Source organism: Heptranchias perlo, chromosome 4 (genome assembly GCF_035084215.1).
Source record: "Heptranchias perlo isolate sHepPer1 chromosome 4, sHepPer1.hap1, whole genome shotgun sequence".
NCBI classification, from domain to species: domain Eukaryota; kingdom Metazoa; phylum Chordata; class Chondrichthyes; order Hexanchiformes; family Hexanchidae; genus Heptranchias; species Heptranchias perlo.
Window position 1 is genome coordinate 118710949 of NC_090328.1, and position 21676 is coordinate 118732624.

The 21676-nt window shown below is 46.5% G+C and overlaps 1 protein-coding gene across 13 annotated transcripts in view; it reads right to left on the reverse strand.

The window, feature by feature from the left end:
- LOC137321234 (antiviral innate immune response receptor RIG-I-like) overlaps positions 1-21676 on the reverse strand; it is a 131416-nt gene that overhangs the window by 64443 nt on the left and 45297 nt on the right. For 11 of the 13 annotated variants that reach the window (XR_010962754.1, XR_010962751.1, XR_010962753.1 and 8 more), the window contains exons 2-3: positions 11233-11541; positions 2952-3083 (exon numbers count right to left, since the gene is read on the reverse strand). Coding sequence is in view for 5 of the 13 variants with exons in the window: in XM_067983559.1 (XP_067839660.1) it covers positions 2952-3083; positions 11233-11338 (238 nt within the window). In the remaining 8 variants the exon portion in view is untranslated. Of the gene's footprint in view, positions 1-2951; positions 3084-11232; positions 11542-11831; positions 11847-21676 lie in introns of those variants that run through there. The other 2 variants (XR_010962750.1, XR_010962756.1) reach the window with 2 other exon arrangements.

Below are 21676 nucleotides of genomic sequence, written 5' to 3' on the forward strand. Positions count from 1 at the left end.
CCCCGGTGATGTCCCCGGTGGCACCCTGGAACGAACCGGATGCGAAGAAGTTGAGGGCAGTGGTGACTTTGACGGCGACAGGTAAGAAGATGCTGCTTGGTCCATCAGGGAGCAGCTCGTCGTTAAGGAGGCTGCAGATGTCGGCGACTACCTGGCGATTGACTCTGAGCCTCCGTATGCACTGCTCCTCGGAGAGGTCCATGAAGCTGAGCCTCGCTCTGTACACCCTGTGCGGAGGGTAGTGCCTCCTGCGACGCATCTCTCTCTGCGGTTGCCCTCCCTCCTGCTGTGCAGGTGGGTGTGCCGCAGCACCGTGTTGGGGGGCCCCACCTCTCCGAGGCGGACGGCGTGGACTGCGAGGCTGCTGGGGCTGGTCATCCTGTTCGTCCTCCGACGATGTCAACGCACCACCCATCTGGCAGGTGTTGGTGTGAGGGGTTGTGCAGGGTAGGTGGGTGGGTCCTCGGACTGGGGCTGCGGTTTCGTGTCGGTCTGTCCTCTGGCTTGGCGGGGGTTGGTGGAGGGCAGGGGTTGCCCTATGTGACGCGGTGGCCTCCTGCATGGGTGTGGGCTCTCCCCCGTGGAGCGCACCTTGGCACCTGCCACAGGCTGCTGGCTGCAACACGCCTGGTTTGAAGGGTACTGTTTCCCCCAGTGTGGGAAACTGACTGCGTTGAACCTAAAATCCCACACTTCCTCTTTTGACAGCTGCTTCAGCTCATTAACTGACCACAACGAGCAAGTTAAGTGCTCTCAAGTGGAACCCCACTGGCTTTAATTGCCTGCGGGATTCCCACCAGCGGGGCTTTCGCGCGCAGCCCCGCACGTCAGCGCGGTACCCGGAAGTGGCCGGGATTTCGTCCGAATCCGGTCACGTGATCGGAGATCGGGATTTTCGGGGCCCCCCCCGCTGGAAACCCGCAGGTAACCCGACCCTAAAATCGAGCCCGATATGTCCTTTCTCCCGGATATTTGCTCGCGGCAGTGTCCAGGAGATTAATCTTTAATTCTTGGAGACGCCAGGACAATCCTGGAGGGTTGGTGACTCTGAAGCCAATTACCAATGTGTACTACCACGTAGGGTGTCAGCCGTGGCTCAGTGGGTAGCACTCTTACCTCTGAGTTAGAAGGTCATGGGTTCAAGTCCCACTCCAGGGACTCGAGCACATAATCTAGGCCGACGCTCCCAGAGCAGTACCAAGGGAGTGCTGCATTGTCAGAGGTACTGTTAAACCAAGATCCTGTCTGCCCTCTTGGGTGGACGTAAAAGATCCCACGGCACTATTTCGAAGAAGAGCAGGGGAGTTCTCCCCAGTGTCCTGGCCAATATTTATCCCTCAACCAACATCATTAAAAAGCATTATCTAGTCATTATTACATTGCTGATTGTGTGATCTTGCTTTGTGCAAATTGGCTGCTGTGATTCCTACATTTCAGAAATACTTCATTGGTTGTAAAGCACTTTGGGCTATCATGAGGTTGTGAAAACTGTCTTTCTTTTACAAACAGGGAGCCTTAGCTGCCAGCCACTCTTCTTGAGAGTTCATGGGCAGCCCACCCAATTCCCTGATATTTGTGGCCAGTGGGAAGCTTTGTCAAATCAAGTCAAACGTATCTATTTTAAAGAATGAATAATTTTGGTGGCACAGTGACATAGAACATTGGAACTCCAGCGTGTAGTGATGTGGAGTAGGGAGAGACAGGTTCACTTCTGCATTGAATACTGACCTCTCACCTGTCAGTCACTTTCCTCACCGGAAAGCGGGAGGGGAAAAATAAAAGAAACATAATTCTCAGACTATTTTCCGACACCATCTCACAGTCGCCGTTACAAAAACTAGGAGATTACCAGTGCGCTCCTTTTGTCAAGGGAAATACATCGTGCAAAGGTAAAGGATAGTTTTTTGTTAGAAAAAACTTTCTCCCCCTCCCCTTAGGTCTCTCTGTAACCTCCTCCAGCCCTACAACCCTCCGAGATCTCTGCGCTCCTCTAATTCTGGTCTCTTGCGCATCCCCGATTTTCTTCGCTCCACCATTGGCGGCCGTGCCTTCAGCTGTCTAGGCCCTAAGGTGTGGAAATCCCTCCCTAAACCTTTCTGTGTCCCTACCTCTCTCCTTTAAGATGCTCATTAAAACCTACCTCTTTGACCAAGCTTTTGGTCACCTGCCCTAATATCTCCTTATGTGGCTCTGTATCAAATTTTGTTTGATAATCGCTCCTGTGAAGTGCCTTGGGATGTTACAGGCACTATATAAATGCAACTTGTTGTTGTTGCCATACAGTGGCTAAAAGATGTCTAAACAATCTGCCTTCTTGTCCTCTTAGTCATCAGTCTTAAGGAGGCTCCTGAGAGAGCGTGTGGCCCATCTGCCAATGTGTTTTTTCACCTCTTGTTGCCTTCCCTATACACTCAGTTAGCTCCACACAAACCAGGGATCAAAGCTGGGACTTTCTGGTCTGTATTGGCTCAGTATCTCTCCATGTGATGCATTTATCCACCAAAAGAGACACTGTTTAAGAAACAAAACTTTTCAAGAAAAGAATGAATCTACCAATATTTTCTACTTTTCAGTTAAATTCTCTATCACTTCCTCCCAACCGGGTTATCTCTTTCTGTTCATCCCACCCTCCCCTGAAACCATAAGGTGCAGAGGTCCAAATTATGCAAAATGCTCCTTTTTGTCTCCCCAGCTGACTAGAGACCCTTGCCCACTAAATGTTCCAGCGTCAGTCAAGACTGGAATTCAAAACTCTCAATTCTTTGATTGGGAATTCAATACACAGCTCGCCTTGAGGCACTGAAAAAGTAATAGTAAGAAAAACTAATGGCACTCACCAAGATTCTTACTTATCCATATAATGATGATGCGCCTTAACAATAACCTTTGATTATAATAACAAACGCGTGAAGTATATAATTCTGACTTCCATGCAGCAATAGCTTACTCACCTGTTGCTCGAAGTTCATCTAAAAACGCTCGATACCACCCTTTTTCTTCCAACTTAAGCAAGCACTCAAGAAAGAGCTCGGCAGATTGTGTGGAAGATTTTTCTTCCTCTGATGAAATCCTTTCAATATCAACTTGGGGAAAGAGAACACTGTGAGTCTTTAACAGAATTGAAAAAGTGAATTGTCAATATGAGAGCCAAGCATAAAGCAAAATGAAACGTACAGGCCAGGGGAAAAAAAGGAGGGAAGGATTTGTAATCTTGAGGCACCGGAGCAAGTTCTGGAACAAGGGAAAGCCTTCACCTGAACTGAAGTAACACCAACGCTCTTGTGGAGAGGTAGAAATCGAGCGATAAGGGAGGATTTAAACTAATATGGTGAGGGTTGGGGGGGGGGGGGGGTGGGGGGCGGGGGTGTAAGAAAGTCTAGGATTGAGGGAAAGCAAGGTTAATAAACACGTTGGAACAGCAGAAGGTTTAACTGAAATAAATGGTGAGAAAATATCAGAGGAGAAAAGGAAAGAGAGAGACTTTCGGGTAGAGGAGTTAAAAACTCTGTTATAGAAGGGGGCGAGAATATTTTTTTTTTTTTAAATGAGATAACCAGGAAAATGAATAAGTGTTGATGTTCCAAAAAAAATTGAGAATTAGGATTGAGTGTTATGTATGTGAATGGACAAAGTATTCAAAACAAAACTGGAGGGTTAGAAGTAATAATTATGGAGGGATATGACACAGTCTCTACAGAAGGAACATGGCTTAAGTTTGAACAGGACTGGGAACTTTATATTCCTGGTTACGACATTTTCAGGAGAGGTATGGAGGGCAAAAAAAAATTAGGGTGGGGTAGCAGCGGTTCTAAAGGATTTTATCACAGCACTAGAATGTAACAATGTCCATGGGGATTGAATTAAGACAGAATCCTTGTGGATAGAATAGGAAATGAATTGGTACAATTCTGAGTGGGCATTACAGGTAGGGTTGCCAACCGTCCAGGTTTGCCCTGGAGTCTCCAGGAATGGAAGATTAATCTCCCAGACACTGCTGCGAGCAAACAACCAGGAGGAAAATTAAAAAATGTAAGTATTTTTTTTCATATTCTTTGAATGCTTTTGTTTATTAGTTATAAGAAATATTGAAAATGGGAATAAAAGGCTGTTTGACCGGGTGGGGCTGTTGGAGGCGGAAGGTCATGTGATGAAACCTCCAGGAAGTTGGCAACTCTAATTACAGGCCAACAAACAGTGGATATGAGAGGTGATGATTTGCAGATAGTTCAGAGAAATATGCAAGAACAGGGTAATAATGTTGGGTGATTTTAAGAAACAATGTTAGAGATAACTGTAGAAAAGGAATTGGTTATTAATTTTATAAAGTGGCAGAACTCAAGGCAGTAAAGCCACTGGCATGTATCTTAGTCCTTTGAAAAAAAAGCCAGAGGGGAGATAGAGGCAGCTCAGGCCATAGTCTTTCAATCCTCCTTAAATACGCAAATTCTGCCAAGGGACTGGAAAGTAGCCAATATAAAATCTTTGCTCAAGAAGGGAGGCAAGGATAAACTAGGCAACCATAAACCAGTTTAACATGAGTGACGGGCAAATTCTTGGAATCGATCACTCAAAATTAAATTAGTGAGCATTTAGAAATGCAATGGTTAAAACGGAGAACAGCCAGGGTGGATTTGTTAAAGGCAACCCGTGTTTGACAAATTTAAAAGGGTTCCTGTAGTTAAGCAGAGGAGAGCTGACGGCTCTCTCCATAAGGATTGTCAGAGGTGTTTGATAAGGTGTGCCACAAGTGGCTCGTTAGAAATATTCATGGGTGTGGTATAAAAGGAAATATAGCAGCATGGATAAAGTTGGTAAATGGACAAGAAATAAAGAGTTAGGATAAATGGGTGCTGCTTAGATTGGAGAAGGGGTCAATGCCAAGTCCACTTTTGTTCTCTGTGTATGTAGAGAATTTGGAATTGCGCATAGGGAGCATGTTAATGACATAAAAAGTAGGAGGTTTGGCAAACAGTGGAGAGAACTACAAAAGACTTCAGGAAGACACAAAGGATTGGAAACATTTTTTTTTTGGGGGGGGGGGGGAAAACTAGTGTTAACTGTAATTTAGTGTGGATAAGTGTGAAGTAATGTATTTCGAGAGGATAAACAAGGGATGGGAACATACATTTAACAGAAAGACATTGAAGAGTGCAAATGAACAGTAGACTCGGGGGTTCAAATCCGTAGCCAAAATCAAAATCTGAAATAAAAACAGAAAATGCTGGAAAACACTCAGCAGGTCAGGCAACGTCTGTTTCAGGTCGATGACCTTTCAGTAGTTGGAGGTTTAACAGTTTATATGCAAGTGCAGAGCCAGGGAAAAGGGGGGCAGGGAAAGAACAAAGGGGAAAGGTCTGTGATAGGGTGAAGGGCAGGAGTCCTATCCCTTTGATCTTTCCTAACCCCCACTTTTTCCCCTCTCTGTGTTATAGTTCAAATATGTAACTCCTTGAAAATGCAAATAATACCAGACATTTGTTGTACATTAAAACAGACGGAAATGGTCTGAAACTCATTATATCATCATCTCACCAGGTTGTGGAATCACCAAGTCTCTCTTGTTAAGTTTTGACCAAGCCATTGTATCACGTAAGGTACAAATTCATGAAGAGAACACAATCTAGATACCCTGTCATAGGTACAGCTTTCCTTGTCCTTTCAACATTATTGAGCCTTCACGTACAAATGAACAGCCGTCATCCAAACAGAGCTAAACCCACCAGGACAACATCCATTTAACAATCTGCTGTCATACTGGAGCAATAGTTATCAAGTAGCCTTTGCCTCCCACATATTTTATATACGTTTTTGGAAAATGCATTTCAGCTCGAGGGCCATCAGTGGTAGAAAGATTACGTTGGTATGAGGAATTTTAAACAGGCATAAATAGGAAACGCTGAATTGCCAGTCCAGAGAGAAACTTCAAGATGCTATTGGGAGAGAGCTGTGTATGTGAAGTCCAACTGAAGCTCAAGGAATGTGCAATCTCACGCCAAAGAAACTGAGTGTTCTTCCTCCAGACATTAAACTTCCGCAACAAATGCACAATGTCAACGAGTACAGGAAGTAGAATTGTGTAGATTTATGACTTAATCCTAAAGCAGGCCTGGAGCCTACAGCACGAAACCACTTATTAGCTTGGGCTTTCACAACAAGACAGTAATATTTCATACAAGCCTGTAGATTACTTCATGGGGCTGCATTCCAGATAGCATTAAGAGAAAAAAAATTGTAAGTTGGTTCAGCACTGCTTAAGATGTTAACTGTGGCTCATTGGGTAGCACTCTTGCCTCTAAGTCAGAAGGTTGTGGGTTCAAATCCCACTCCAGAGATTTGAACACAAAATCCAGGCTGACACTCCCAGTGCAGTACTGAGGGAGTGCTGCACTGTAGGAGGTGCTGTCTTTTGGATGAGACGTCTGCCCTCTCAGTTGGACGTAAAAGATCCCACGGCACTATTTCAAAGAGCACGGGAGCTCTCTCTGGTGTCCTGGCTGATATTTATCCCTCAACTGACATCACTAAAACAAGTTATCTGGTCTTTATCATATTGCTATTTTTGTGGGACCTTGCTGTGCACAAATTGGCTGCCACGCCCCTATATTACAACAGTGACTACACTTCAAAAGTAGTTCATTGGCTGTAAAGTGCTTTGGGATGTCCTAAAAGGCGCTACTTAAATGCAAGTCTTTTTTTTAAACCTCTTTTCCTTCTCTTCATATTAATCTCAATGATAATGAGGTATTTGTAAACTATAATGGTCATTTGATTCAACCAGCTCATAAGCAGATTGTCCAGCACTCCATGATGGCTCTGGCACTAGCATCTGGTGACAAGCGGCTTCAACTAGTACTGTTGTGCTGATGACATAAATACCACTGATACACTGACCAAAGAGCAGAGGGTAGATTTTATAAATTAGCAGTTCACAGCTTCATACAAGAAAGAATTTGCATTTCTATCACGTCTTTCACGATCTCAGGGCGTCCCAAAGCACTTTACAGCCAATTAAGTACTTTTTTGAAGTGTAGTTACTGTTGTAATGTAGGAAACGTGGCACAGTTTGTGCACAGCAAGATCCCACAAACAGCAATGTGATAATGACCAGATAATGTTTTTTTTAAAAAAGTAATGTTGGCTGAGGGATAAATATTGGCCAGGACACCAGGGAGAACTCCTTCGAAATAGCAAAAAGGGATCTTTTACGTCCACCCGAGAGGGCAGAAAGGGCCTTGGTTTAACGTCTCATCCTTAAGACAGTACTCCTTCAGTACTGCACTGGGAGTGTCAGGCTGGATTATGGGCACAAGTCTCTGGAGTGGGACTATGAATCCACAACCTTCTGATTTAGAGGCGAAAGGGCTACCCACTGAGCCAAGGCTCACGTGTAACAAAAGCGAACATCTGGAATTTGGGGTTCCCACACAATTTTCCATCCATTAGAATGAATAAAAAGGCCGAGCAACACTTCCCCTAGGGTTAAATGGTGCAATCTCATGCACTACCAGTTGCAGCCCTAGTAGTGCTAACTCCTGAGGAACAGAAACATAAATTAACTCTGGGAAATTCCTCTCAGACTCCTTACGGGAATCACCAGGAGACCATGGTTACCCGTGAAGCATCACTACACGTACATAAGCTAACCTTCCACTTAAATATTTCCTGGATAGCACCAGTCTCTTAAAAGGGACAGTGTCCCAGTAGTTGCCTCTACCTTCCAGTTTGAATGATAGCTGTCTATCTGCATGCGAGTGCTAAAGAAATAAATCACAAGGTAGTTAACTAGTTTTCACAGGAATTACTAGATGCAAAAAGACCAAGGTCCATCTAGTTCGCCTTCTACCATCCTGATAGTCGCGTGAGACAATGATGATGGAGTTGTTGACCAATGATGGCAATTCATCTCCATCAAATTAGTCTACAACAGACCCAGACATGAGGCGAGGAAAACCCCCAGTGGTGGAGAGCTTTGGGAACCTGAGGTCCAAAGTCACCTATGGAGGACAGTGTCCTCAAATAACTTTTTCAGACAAAATCCACATGCATCAAGAATCTCAAAAACACTGACTATTTTGTAAGTAGTTAGCTAATTTTATTGATGGCATGAATACACCTATAATCTAAAAAGATTTTTATTTTAAAATTGAGCCTCTCAACAGTTCCAACAAAAACAATCAAGTCGCCAAAAGGCCTTCTGCCTATTTCACGGGAAACTAAATAAATATGTAAAAAAGTGAACAGACCCAACTGTCCGAACCCATGATTTAAGGCGGAGTCTGCGGATAGAAGAAACAGCAAAAGGATAATGTACAACCCTGGTTCAATGAGCAGTGTAGAAGAGCATGCCAGGAGCAGCACCAGGCATACCTAAAAATGAGGTGCCAACCTGGTGAAGCTACAACTCAGGACTACATGCATGCTAAACAGTGGAAGCAACATGCTATAGACAGAGCTAAGTGATTCCACAACCAACGGATCAGATCAAAGCTCTGCAGTCCTGCCACATCCAGTCGTGAATGGTGGTGGACAATTAAACAACTAACGGGAGGAGGAGGCTCTGCAAACATCCCCATCCTCAATGATGGCGGAGTCCAGCACGTAAGTGCAAAAGACAAGGCTGAAGTGTTTGCAACCATCTTCAGCCAGAAGTGCCGAGTGGATGATCCATCTCAGCCTCCTCCCGATATCCCCACCATCACAGAAGCCAGTCTTCAGCCAATTCGATTCACTCCACGTGATATCAAGAAACTGCTGAGTGCACTGGATACAGCATAGGCTATGGGCCCCAACAACATCCCGGCTGTAGTGCTGAAGACTTGTGCTCCAGAACTAGCTGCACCTCTAGCCAAGCTGTTCCAGTACAGCTACAACACTGGCATCTACCCGACAATGTGGAAAATTGCCCAGGTATGTCCTGTCCACAAAAAGCAGGACAAATCCAATCTAGCCAATTACCGCCCCATCAGTCTACTCTCAATCATCAGCAAAGTGATGGAAGGTGTCGTCGACAGTGCTATCAAGCGGCACTTACTCACCAATAACCTGCTCACCGATGCTCAGTTTGGGTTCCGCCAGGACCACTCGGCTCCTGACATCATTACAGCCTTGGTCCGAACATGGACAAAAGAGCTGAATTCCAGAGGTGAGGGGAGAGTGACTGCCCTTGACATCAAGGCAGCATTTGACCGAGTGTGGCACCAAGGAGCCCAAGTAAAATTGAAGTCAATGGGAATCAGGGGGAAAACTCTTCAGTGGCTGGAGTCATACCTAGAACAAAGGAAGATGGTAGTGGTTGTTGGAGGCCAATCATCTCAGCCCCAGGACATTGCTGCAGGAGTTCCTCAGGGCAGTGTCCTTGGCCCAACCATCTTCAGCTGCTTCATCAATGACCTTCCCTCCATCATAAGGTTAGAAATGGGGATGTTCGCTGATGACTGCACAGTGTTCAGTTCCATTCGCAACCTCTCAAATAATGAAGCAGTCCGAGCCCGCATGCAGCAAGACCTGGACAACATCCAGGCTTGGGCTCATAAGTGGCAAGTAACATTCGCGCCAGACAAGTGCCAGGCAATGACCATCTCCAACAAGAGAGAGTCTAGCCACCTCCCCTTGACATTCAACGGCATTACCATCGCCGAATCCCCCACCATCAACATCCTGGGGGTCACCATTGACCAGAAACTTAACTGGACCAGCCATATAAATACTGTGGCTACGAGAGCAGGTCAGAGGCTGGGTATTCTGCGGCGAGTGACTCACCTCCTGACTCCACAAAGCCTTTCCACCATCTACAAGGCACAAGTCAGGAGTGTGATGGAATATTCTCCACTTGCTTAGATGAGTGCAGCTCCAACAACACTCAAGAAGCTCGACACCATCCAAGATAAAGCAGCCCGCTTGATTGGCACCCCATCCACCACCCTAAACATTCACTCCCTTCACCACCGGCGCACTGTGGCTGCAGTGTGTACCATCCACAGGATGCACTGCAGCAACTCGCCAAGGCTTCTTCGACAGCACCTCCCAAACCCACGATCTCTACCACCTAGAAGGACAAGAGCAGCAGGCACATGGGAACAACACCACCTGCACGTTCCCCTCCAAGTCACACACCATCCCGACTTGGAAATATATCGCCGTTCCTTCATTGTCGCTGGGTCAAAATCCTGGAACTCCCTTCCGAACAGCACTGTGGGAGAACAGTCACCACACAGACTGCAGCGGTTCAAGAAGGCGGCTCACCACCACCTTCTCGAGGGCAATTAGGGATGGGCAATAAATACTGGCCTCGCCAGCGACGCCCACATCCCGTGAACAAATAAAAAAATAACGTACAATTTGTGGCATTGCATAAGAATAGAAAAATGTGACGAGACAAAACACAGGCTCTAGTGTCCAAAAAGCTTTCCACGTGAGATTTACTAATTCTAGGACATTACCCATGGATGATTATATAGTTTAAAAAATGTCAAACTCAGTTGCCAGGCAACAAGATAACCAGACCCATGCAGCAAGGACACCACTGTCTTTCGAATCACAGAATCATAGAAAGTTACGGCACATCATCTCTGTGCCGGCCAAGTAAGAGCTATCCAGCCTAATCCCACTTTCCAGCTCTTGGTCCTTAGCCCTGTAGGTTATGGCACTTCAAGTGCACATTCAAGCATCTTTTAAATGCGATGAGGGTTTCTGCCTCTACCGCCCTTTCAGACAGTGAGTTCCAGACCCCCACCACCCTCTGGATGAAAACATTTTTCCTCAGCTCCCCTCTAATCCTTTAGGTACATCTTGAGGTACAATATTGTATGGTAGTAACAATCTTCCCTATAAGTTCCTGTTGTTTTGATACAAGAAAATGGCCGAGACCTTAACTATAGCCTGAAGAAGATTGATAAGACAAAATATTTGCTCATGAAATTATCCTCCAGCCTCGCCTCTTTACATTCAGTCTCAGCACCTCCTTCCAACACAGCTCAGGGGCAATTTTAACCTAACTCGCCAGGCTGGAAACCCACTGGATCGGGTGAGACGCCAGTTTTATACCCCACCCAATATTGCCTTCAATGGGGAGTAAAATGGGGACGGGGATGTAAAAACCAGCATTGCATCCGATGCAGTCAGTACCCGACGGGCGGGTTAAGGTTAAAATTGCAATCAGCGAGCAAAGTTACAAAAAAATGCAACACTTGGCATTCAATTATAAAAAAAAACAAAAGCAAGATCTTTGCATACCTGTCGAAAAGAAACTTTTGAGGAATCCTTGAATGTAAGTGGGTCGCAGGATGTTGGTGATGTACTTTCTGAAGTTGCGTAAATTTGCTTTGTCGACTTCGGTCATTTTAAATCTGTTTTGTATTTAATTTTTTAAACAAAAATCTCGACTGTATGTGCGACGTTGCAAAAAATACCACAAGCTGTATCTCAGCTTCTTCTTCCTCCTCCTCCTCCTCTGGATCCGCGAGTGAAAGGTTTTTATATCGTTCGGAAACTCCGCCTCTGCGGCGTAACTTCCAGTAAATCAGGTGGTGCTGAGAGCAGGAGCTGCAGGAAACAGAAACCTACCATTTATTAATCGTCAACTTTTTCCTTATTGGGAATAAGAAATCTTATTTTAATAAACTCGTCAATAACTTTCGCGGATTTCTGTGCCGGTGCAGGGGGACTTGGTGCTGAGTTAGGATAGACTCCACCCCTTTCCGCCAGGAACTTTAGTTTTGGTCGTCAGCGCAAGAATTTTGCCCCTTTTCTGTTGTTCATATTTTTAATTAGTTTCGGTTTTACTACTGATATCCTCCCTACACCCTCCCCCTCCCCCCATCCTTTTCATTTACAGATGATGCTGTTTTTCCTGTGCTTGTTCATGCTTATTGAACCAATGACAAACTCCCATCACTTTTTTCTCTGAAGCTGCTCCATGTAAAATCCTGGCAGGAGGGGTTAAGAGTCCAGTCTGCCTGCTGACCGACCTGTCAGCGTGCTTTCCAGTCTGATTGATTGATTGCCTGCCTGCCCGCCCTCAGCACTCCTAACTTGCACCGAGTCCCATTCACCCATTGCTCCCTGTGCTCGCTGGCCTACGTTGGCTCCCAGTCGAGCAACCTTGGGCCCGATATTAGGAGGGAGGCGGGTTGGCAGAGGTGGGGGGGGGGGGGGTCGACTGGGCGTGTGGGTAACGTGCCCAGTGAAATCGGGGTGCTCCGCACGCAATCGCAGCCTAATTGAAGGTACTTACCTTTGCTTCCGGGTTTCCCGTCCTAGACCTGCGTAGCGGGCACAGTGCGCACCCGCATCACAGGCTGTCAGCAGGAGGAGCCCTATTTAAAGGGGCAGTCCACCAATGCTCCTCCTGCAGCAAACAACCAATTTAGGAGCATGGAGCAGGCCAGAGGAAAGGCTGCTCCAAGGTTTTCGGACTCTTCACTCCAGGTGCTGCTCGATGGGGTCAGGAGGAGGAGGAGGGAAATCTTTTTCCCATCGGATGGGAGGAAGTGCCCTCCCTCCACCACCAAGAAGGCCTGGCTGAAGGTGGCCGAGGAGGTCACCAGCAGTGGCAATGTGTCCAGAACCTGGGTGCAGTGCAGGAAGAGATTTAATGACCTAACCAGGTCAGCCAAAGTGAGTATACTTATGCATTCTCCCACACTCCGTCTTCCACATCACCTCCACCACCACACAACTCCTTCTGCACTGCCACCACAATGCTCTCACATCACTCCTCACATCCACTCAACTATCATCCTTGCCTGCACATACTCATCGCCCCAGTTCCCATTCGAACACTACCAGGCAACCCAATCCTCATACAATCTCATGGCTATGTCGCACACGCACCCTCCCATGCAACTCCCTCACGGTCACCCCCTCCCACACCAATGCATGCAGCGGGTCATCATGCAACCATCACTCAATCATGCCTCTGTGTTTTGCCTTGATAGAAGAGAAGCCAGAATGCCCGGGAGAGGGCAAGGACCGGAGGGGGCCCGACACACCAGGTGGCACTAACAGATGCGGAGCAGCAGGCACTCGAGATAAGCCGGACCCTGGAGTCCCTGTCCATGGCGGATGCCAAGACTGGGATTGCACAAGTGGCTGGTGACAGAAAGCTAACACTCAGCATTCATGATAGCGAATGATCTTAGCATCACTTGGCATCTGCAGCACCTCAACATCTGTCCACATGCTTAATATTGCTTTCTGTTCTCTTGCAGGACCATCTGCGACTGCTGTGACTGTGGAGGGCGATTCCTCAGAGGGTCCATCGTCACATCTGAGCCATCCATCCGCCAGCGCAGATACACACACCTCAGTGGGTCCCCTTCCTCACTTAGTTGGGCTTGCACATGGTGAGTCACCATGCACATATGAGCACGAGCAGACCCTGGTGGCATGGGCAGCTGTGGAGAGTCCGCGTTGGTGGGAGCACTCTTTTCCAGGCTCTGCTCAGCTGGACCCAGATGCTGAACCCTGGGGGCCAGCCATGAAAAGGAGAGTCATCGAGGGGCAGCAGCACATTGCCGACGTGCTGGAACAGTTGCCACGTACACTCTCCACAATCGTGCAGAGGATGGAGGAGTCCAACTCCTGCATGAGTGGAATGGTGGCACAGGTACAGGAACTTATCTCCCAGATAGTGTCACAGGGACGTGAAGGCATCTCTGAGATAGCATCGTGGGTAGGTGCAGGAATGTCTGCGATGGAGGAAAGGCTAGCCTCCATCGAGCGTCAAGCACGGCTCAACAATGAGTCCATTCAGGCCCTGACAATGGCCGTTTGGATTCAGGGTGAGCAACATTCTGCCGCCTCAGACAGGCTGACAGATACCTTACAACTGGCCTTCCAAGGCTTTATACAAGTCCTCCAAACTGTCGTCCAGCAGGGTGGAAGGAGTGATGGTGGGGCCTGGGCCAGGAGAGGGATGATGGCGAAAGGGGACATGGAAGTGGGGAACGCCACTCAAAGCATTCCCACGTCTCACCCGTTGCCCCCCTCTCAACCAGTACCCGCAATGCTGCCCCCTCTCCAGGTGGCCGAGTCTGCCCCTGCACAGGTGCAGGTGGAGCAGTCTTTGGAGGGGGCCTCACGGGCACCGAAACCCAGAGGGCGTCCGCGCAAAGCATCTCATCGGTCAGGGTATGGACAAAAGCAACCTGCCCACTACCTCTGCTGATGTCACATGGGTAGCACCACGTAGGGGTTCCCGGAAATGTAAGGCAAAGATTTTGTGAGCACAAAGGGGATGCACAAGGGTGTTTGACGATTTGTCATGTTTTTAATTTATATTTGTTTTCTTCCACATTCACAATAAATCTTATTATTATCACCACTACTGCCATGTCTTGCCCATTCTTGATTGGCTTGTGGAATAGGTCCCTTTCACCATGAACACGCACACTTGATGACCCCATTGGGTCATTCTACAGTGGGTGTAGGTGTAGTTGCACCACTGTTTTGTGCAGGGGGCAGGGGAGGGGGCTGGTGTGGCCGCTCCTCTGTCCAGGTGATGAGGACTGGACTCTTCACACCGTCTGATGTTAAGAGAACCGTTCACATATCAGTGACTCCCTGGCCTCACGAGCAGCCAGGTGAGCCGCTGTTCTGCCCATGGGTTGTTCCTCCTCCTCATCCTCCACCTCCTCGCCTCCTCCTCCTCCTCAATATGGGTGGCAGATTTGGATGGGGCCTCTTCCAGCGGCACCCCTCTCTGTTGTGCCATGTTGTGCAGGGCACAACAGACGACTATAATGCGTCCCACTCTGTCTGGTGCGTATTGAAGCGCTCCCCCAGACTGATCAAGGCACCTGAAGTGCATCTTGAGCAGCCCTGTAGCCTGCTCAATTGTAGACCTGATAGCGACGTGGCTGTTATATCGACGCTGTGGCTCGGTGGTGGGGTTCCTCAGAGGTGTCATAAGCCACGTGTGCAGGGGATATCCCTTGTCCCCGAGGAGCCAGCCCTTGCAGGTGTTGGATGAGTAAAAGAGGGGCGGGATTTTGGACTCTCGGAGGATGAAGGAATCATGGCAGCTACCAGGGTATCTGGCGCACACGTGAAGGAATCTCTTGCAATGGTCACAGATGAGCTGAGTGTTCATGGAGTGATAGCCCTTCCTGTTGACGAACAGTCCTGGCTCGTGTGGAGGTGCTCGTATTGCTATACGGGTGCAATCAATAACACCCTGCACCAGTGGGAAGCCAGCCACAGCGTGGAATCCCACTGCCCTCTCCATCTGGCTGAGGTCATCCATGGGGAAGTTGATATAGTGCGAGGCCCTGCAGAATAAGCCGTTGGTGACCTGCTTTATGCACTTGTGTGCAGACGCTTGAGAGACCCCGGTGATGTCCCCGGTGGCACCCTGGAAGGATCAGGAGGCAAAGAAGTTGAGGGCAGTGGTGACTTTGACAGCGACAGGTAAGAAGATGGTGCTCGGTCCATCCGGGAGCAGCTCGTCATTAAGGAGGCTGCAGATGTCCGCGACTACCTGGCGACTGACTCTGAGCCTCCGTATGCACAACTCCTCAGAGAGGTCCAGGAAGCTGAGCCTCGGTCTGTAGACTCTGTGGCGAGGGTAGTGCCTTCTGTGTCACATCTCTCTCTGCGGTTGCCCTCCCTCCTGCTGTGTAGGTGGATGTGTCACAGCACTGTGTTGTGGGGCTCCACGTGTCAGAGGTGGACGGCGTGGTTGGCGAGGCTGGTGATACTGTTCGTCCTCCGAGGAGGACTGCAGCTACGGTGGCCCCCATCCGGAAGATGTACGTTTGAGGGGGTCCGCAAGGTAGGTAAATGTGTCCGCACACCGGGGTTGAGGTTCCAAGTTGGTGAATTTTAGTGTTAGGAGGAGGGTGGTGGAGGCCAAACTTTGTCCAAAGTGACAGAGTGGCCTCCTGCAATAACTGAGGGTCTCCCCCCACCACCTGTCAAAAGGACCTTTGCAGCGCCCACAGGCTGGTGGCTGCAACACATCCGTTTCAACTGGGAGTGTTTCCCCCAGTATGGGAAACAGTCTCAGTTTATTTGAAAATCCCACCCCTCCTAAAATCAGGTCTTTCCAACAACCTGAAGTACTTACTTAATTAGTTTAAGTGGCATCCCGCCGGCAATTAGTCCCACATGCGGGGGCTGCGCGCGCATGTCAGCGCATCACTGGGGAACCCGGAAGTGGGCGGGTTGGAGCCGGGCTCTGGACCCGCCCCAGGAATCCCCGATTTTCGGAGCCCCCCCCGCCACAAACACACCCGCTCAGAGGTGCGAAAATCGAGCCCCTTGTGTTCCAATCCCTCCATGGCCTCGCCTCTCCCTATCTCTGTAACCTCCCCCAGACCCACCCCCCCCACCCCGAGATCTCTCCACTCCTCCAATTCTGGCCTCTTGTGCATCCCCAATTTTCAGCCAATGAGTTGGAGGTGGGGGCGGGACTGGAGAGCCTCCAAACTCAGGACTGAAACTCCGACAAACGGAGTCTCCCGAGTACAGCAGGATTATTTCTCCTTACTTTGAAAATTGAAGTCCAGCTCTCAGCCTGGTTTCACCAGTTTTTGTTGCCTAAAATATTAATGACTGTCCTGTAATCTCATGACCAAAACTACAGCAGAGTCTCCCGAGTACAGCAGGATTACATAGAAGGTACAGCACGGAAACAGGCCATTCGGCCCAACTGGTCCATGCCGGTGTTTATGCTCCAAACGAGCCTCCTCCCTCCCTACTTCATCTCACCCTATCTGCATATCCTTCAATTCCGTTCTCCCTCATGTGTTTATCTAGCTTCCCCTTAAATGCATCTATGCTATTCGCCTAATAGTTAATTAATAATGAAAAATAAATTGATTATTTTTCCAGCAAAATGCAGAGAGTGGAGAATAGTTACATAATACAAATTATGTGCATAAAATCAATCCCAGTAACTTATAGCAATGCAGGCTCCAGGCGTGATTGAGGGGGGAGTTACCCAATCAACTTCACTCTGGCTGGAGCTTGTGGTGTCACTATATGTAGCCTATTTTAACCGTGCTCCATCCAGCACTCTGGCCTGTCCCCCAGCTGAAAGTGTCTTCAAAAACCCTCTACAGCTGTGACATATATGTAGCACCCTCTTCGCCACTGCCTAACGCTTCTGATTCTGTTGTGCTTTCAGCCAGTGCTTGCGCACTAGTCTCACATCTGGCTGCGGGCCTATACTTGGGGCCTGGGACTATGCCCAGTCTCACATCCCTGGGCTTAGCATCCTCTATCTCAATGCTCCCAATAATACATTCCCCTCCTTGTGCACATGCCTATCCCAGTACTTAGACCGCACAGCCCATCCCACTCATAGAATCTTACAGCACAGAAGGAGGCCATTCAGCCCATCGTGCCTGTGCCGGCTTGAGAATCCCTACGTGGTCAGTTTTCGGTAAAATATTAAGATGCCTACGTGGCAAAGAAGCAGAATGCAAAATGGTTAGAAAGGGTTAATTAGTTAGTAACTGAGATTGGTACAGGTGGCCTGGCCTCCTGCTGGGCCATATGTTTGCGTAGTCAGCAGGTTTGCATGGTCTTAGCAATGTAGAGTCTTTGATGTGATTCAAGGACTGGTCTGAATGTCTCCATGTTTATGGCAGATCAATATAGGTAACGAGCTTAGCCAAAGTTGAAAGACATTCCAGGTTGGGAGATAAGGAACAGAAGGGACAGGGAAGAACATTCCAAGTTGGAAGGTGAGGAAGTATCCCCTTTGATGTCTAACAGCAGCATGATCAGCACATGGACGATTTATGATTGGCCGGAAATAATGTAACCTCGCATGGCAACCTATGCCCGGCTTATGATTGGTGTTGACCCTCGTTAAGTATGTTCCAACCCTATTCATCTGTATAAAAACGTGTGGATTTCTGTATGTTTCTTGTTCTTGCTCTGCCAGCATAGAGGGACTCTATCAGGAGTCCAAATCAATGCTGCAGACTAAGAACCCTGCTATTAAAGTTGTGATGAACTTTAAAATGTATTCGACTTCAGTTTTTACTGAACCAGACTGAGGGGAAAGAATCCGGATCGTCATTTGGTGGCAGCGGTGGGATCTTAACGGTCGTTCACCGAGAGTTCGCGGAGTAAGAGGCGGATTATCTCAGACACGGAGGAAGGAAATGGCGCCCCGATGTAAGTAGTCTTAATTTACTACATCGGTTTTCCTCCAATCCGTCAGTCTGACGACGAATCGTCCAATCGCTAACACTCGTGTGGCGTCCTTACAAGATTCAGGTCAGTCTGGCGAATACACAGAAATAGCAGGAAGAGGTCAGTGGTCGAATATCACTGGGGGTCAGCTCCGGCTGAGGGTCAGCGTACGTACTGAGGGAATAACTTGTAAGCGGTAGGTCAGTGGTTAATATCACTGAGGGTAGTCAGGGTTTAAGTTCCTGGTGATTGGATATAAACAGGAACTATTGATAAAACTTAGATGCCGCCAAAAAGGCTCAGGAATTAATTTGGAAAAATAACAGAGGTACCACAGCCAAAGAACTAATTGCTTTATGGAGACAGTACTGTAAAAAAAAATGGATAGAATTAAGTGACTAGACAAACGTTTAAAAGACAGAGACCCGAAAAAGAAAGGTTCTGTTGTTTAAGTGTACTGTCCCTTTAAAAAGCCTGTCTTTGATCAGTGTTTTTTTTGTCGGTGTTGTGGGCCACGCCCCCTTCTTACTGTGTCTTGTGTGTTTTCTTCCTTTGTGTAATGTATCTGTCTTGTCGTGTGTTTAATTCTGATACTGCCGAATTAAAATTGGAGTTATTGAGGTTAAGTGACCTATTAAATTCTGGTTCTTATAAAGTGTGGGCATGTTAAATTCCAGACATGGGATCTTCAAAAAATTGGCATTTTGAATGTTTATTTTGTGATTGGCTGTGGTTTAAAAAGAGGTTAAAAATTAATGGGATACATTAAAAAAACCATCAGGATCATTGTGATAGGAAAAGTCGGAAAGCTGGAACAGCTCGGAGCGTTGATTATAATCACATCCACTAAAAGTATGTGAAAAAATAGTGTGCAAAAATATAGTATAAAGCAATCCACAAATGTGAGAATTAAAAAAATCAGTCAAACCTGTGTGAAGAGAAATTTTGAAGGTGGAAACTTAATCTCAAAAGGGAGAAAGGATCAAGTTACTCCTACCACAAGAGCAAGTTAATATTAACCCCTTCCATCCCAAGAGCCAGACTGTCATGCCAAGACCAGTTCAAACAGATAGAAATGACCCAGTCGGTTGAGAACTGTCTGAGGCTTGCCCAGAACACAGGTGAACATGAGGTAACAATTGGTATAGGTTATATTAGTAATGTTGTCCCAATTACTCGGAAATGCCAAAGGCTACAATTGACTGAGATATAAGTTTTCACGCTACAGTGAAAAATTGATAAGAAAGGAATGTAAAACAAATCATATGAAAAGGACGCATAGGTTAGACAATTGGAAGTCCATTACTTGAGCTATGTACTGACACAGGGTACTAAACACCTATCAGTTTTACCCTGCCACAGTATGATAAGGAAGTTTTGACAAGTTCTGGGGCTATTCAATTTTATTTGAAATTAATAGTAGAATACAAGATCTGACCAAAGAGGGGAGACCTTCCCTGACAAATTATATAACTCGCATTGAGAATGCTAAGAAAACTCAACAATTAGATCAACACCTCCTAACTCAAGTGTTAAAACAAAGAGCGACATGGAATGGAGGTGGACATCGTAAAAAGAGATAGGCAAATATGGAGACGTAAAGATCTGTGATAAGTGATATAGCAACTGCCTTTACCTCAGTTGTTAACACCATTGATTTGACAACATTAGATCAAAAGGTCAGAGATTTAGGGTCTCGCATTAAAGATATATTAAAAGATAAATGAAAATACAGATAAGGAATTGTCTGAGGATTAAATGCTGACCATATATTTGCAAAGGATAGCTACAGTGCTAGAAACACATGCCCAAACCATTAATAAATTAATAAAAGAGGAATATAACGTATCTTAGCAGGCGGCTGCTAATGATATCTGCTTAATGTGGTTACATCTTGAAAACACAGAGATTAGGACTTGGAGTTAGAAATTCCAGTCTGCAGCCCTGCGTACATCTGTATGTGGGAGAGACAGTGTTTATTTCAGACAGGCTGCGTGCTTCAGAGAGAGAGAGACTAGGCAATTTCTCTCTCCTGTTTTGTTTTCTAAATTTGTTTCGGGTATAGGGATTATTCCTTTGGATAAATAAATAATAAATGAAGATTTGACAAATTAATCACTTGGGCTCTCAAGAAGAGCCGCAATGGATTTTCTGTGTTTCTTTTAAAACAGGTGACCCTGGGTTTTTTTTGGACCACGTGAGTGTTAATGGTGCAGGATTACCAAGAGTAGTTACAAAGTTACGGTGCAACCTTTGCTGGAGAAATTTGGTGCAGGAAACGATCCAGTGGTGTTAAAGATTTAAGACTTTAGCTGCAGACATCAGCGGATACCAAATGTCACAGCGTGGTGATATCAACCTGATTCTCTTTTGAAAACATTTTGATTTGTTTTGTTTTAACCTATTTGTTGTCTTCCGAGACAGAATGCTCGAGGTGGGGAGATATGGGAATTTCTCTAAAGTCATTGAATTGGGCATGATAAAAAATCAATCTGGCATAAATATACAATCTAGTGGAAGTCAGGAAAGTGTAGTTGAGAATAGTAAATTGATAGCTTTCTCGTGGAGATATTTGTGTCCTTGCCTATAATGAATAATGAGAAAACTACACTCAATAGCCTGGCCACTACCCTGACATCGGGACCATGCAGGGGGAGATAAGCACTCTAGACACCCCTGATCTTTTTGATAAGATAACCTGAAAACCTAAGAGTGGCTACAGTGGACATAAAAGATACAAATGTATGTTGCCATCATCTGAAACGGAGATCAGGATGAAGAACATGATTACAAAGGCCTGTGGCCTGGTGAGCTATTGCAACCACTCTTTAAACAAACCAGTTGCTTTTACAGGACTGAATCCTACAGGACATATGATGTGTGCCATGGAAAATGTTCGGAAATACCATGAGGATGAAGAGACTGGCCAGCAGAAAGTTAATATCCAAGAACACTAAGCTCATTCCTATGAGATGCTGCTAGTATGCGGAGATACATGAAGAAGATACATTGAAGAATGAGTCTCAGACAGGCTCAGTTACTTGACAACAGCACAACAGGAAAATGGTTAATGTGGTCCAGGCGAGTGAGAAATCCTTTTAAACAAGGCACTGACACATGGTCCATAGAGAAACCAACTAATTAATGAAACAGTCAGGAAACACTGGTATCAATCAAAAGGACTGAAATTAAAGTAAAGAGGGACACAGTAATTTGGATTTCCAAAATTCAGGGTTAGGTTCCCATCAGTTAACAATAAAATTGGGAGAAACAATATTTAGAAGATATCCGCACGATGGATACAAAATTACAAGATTATGAGGGGCTCAGATAAAGTAGACAGGAAGTACCTGTTTCCCCTAGCAGAGGGTTCAAGAACTAGAGGACGTAGATTTAAGCTGATTGGCTGGAACAAAATTAAAGGGATGTGTTACTAGACATGTTGTCACTGTGTGTCCACATAGTGTTGGACACAGCCTAGAAGCACAGTGTGGGTTTAATAATACCGGTACCAATCCGGATATTAACT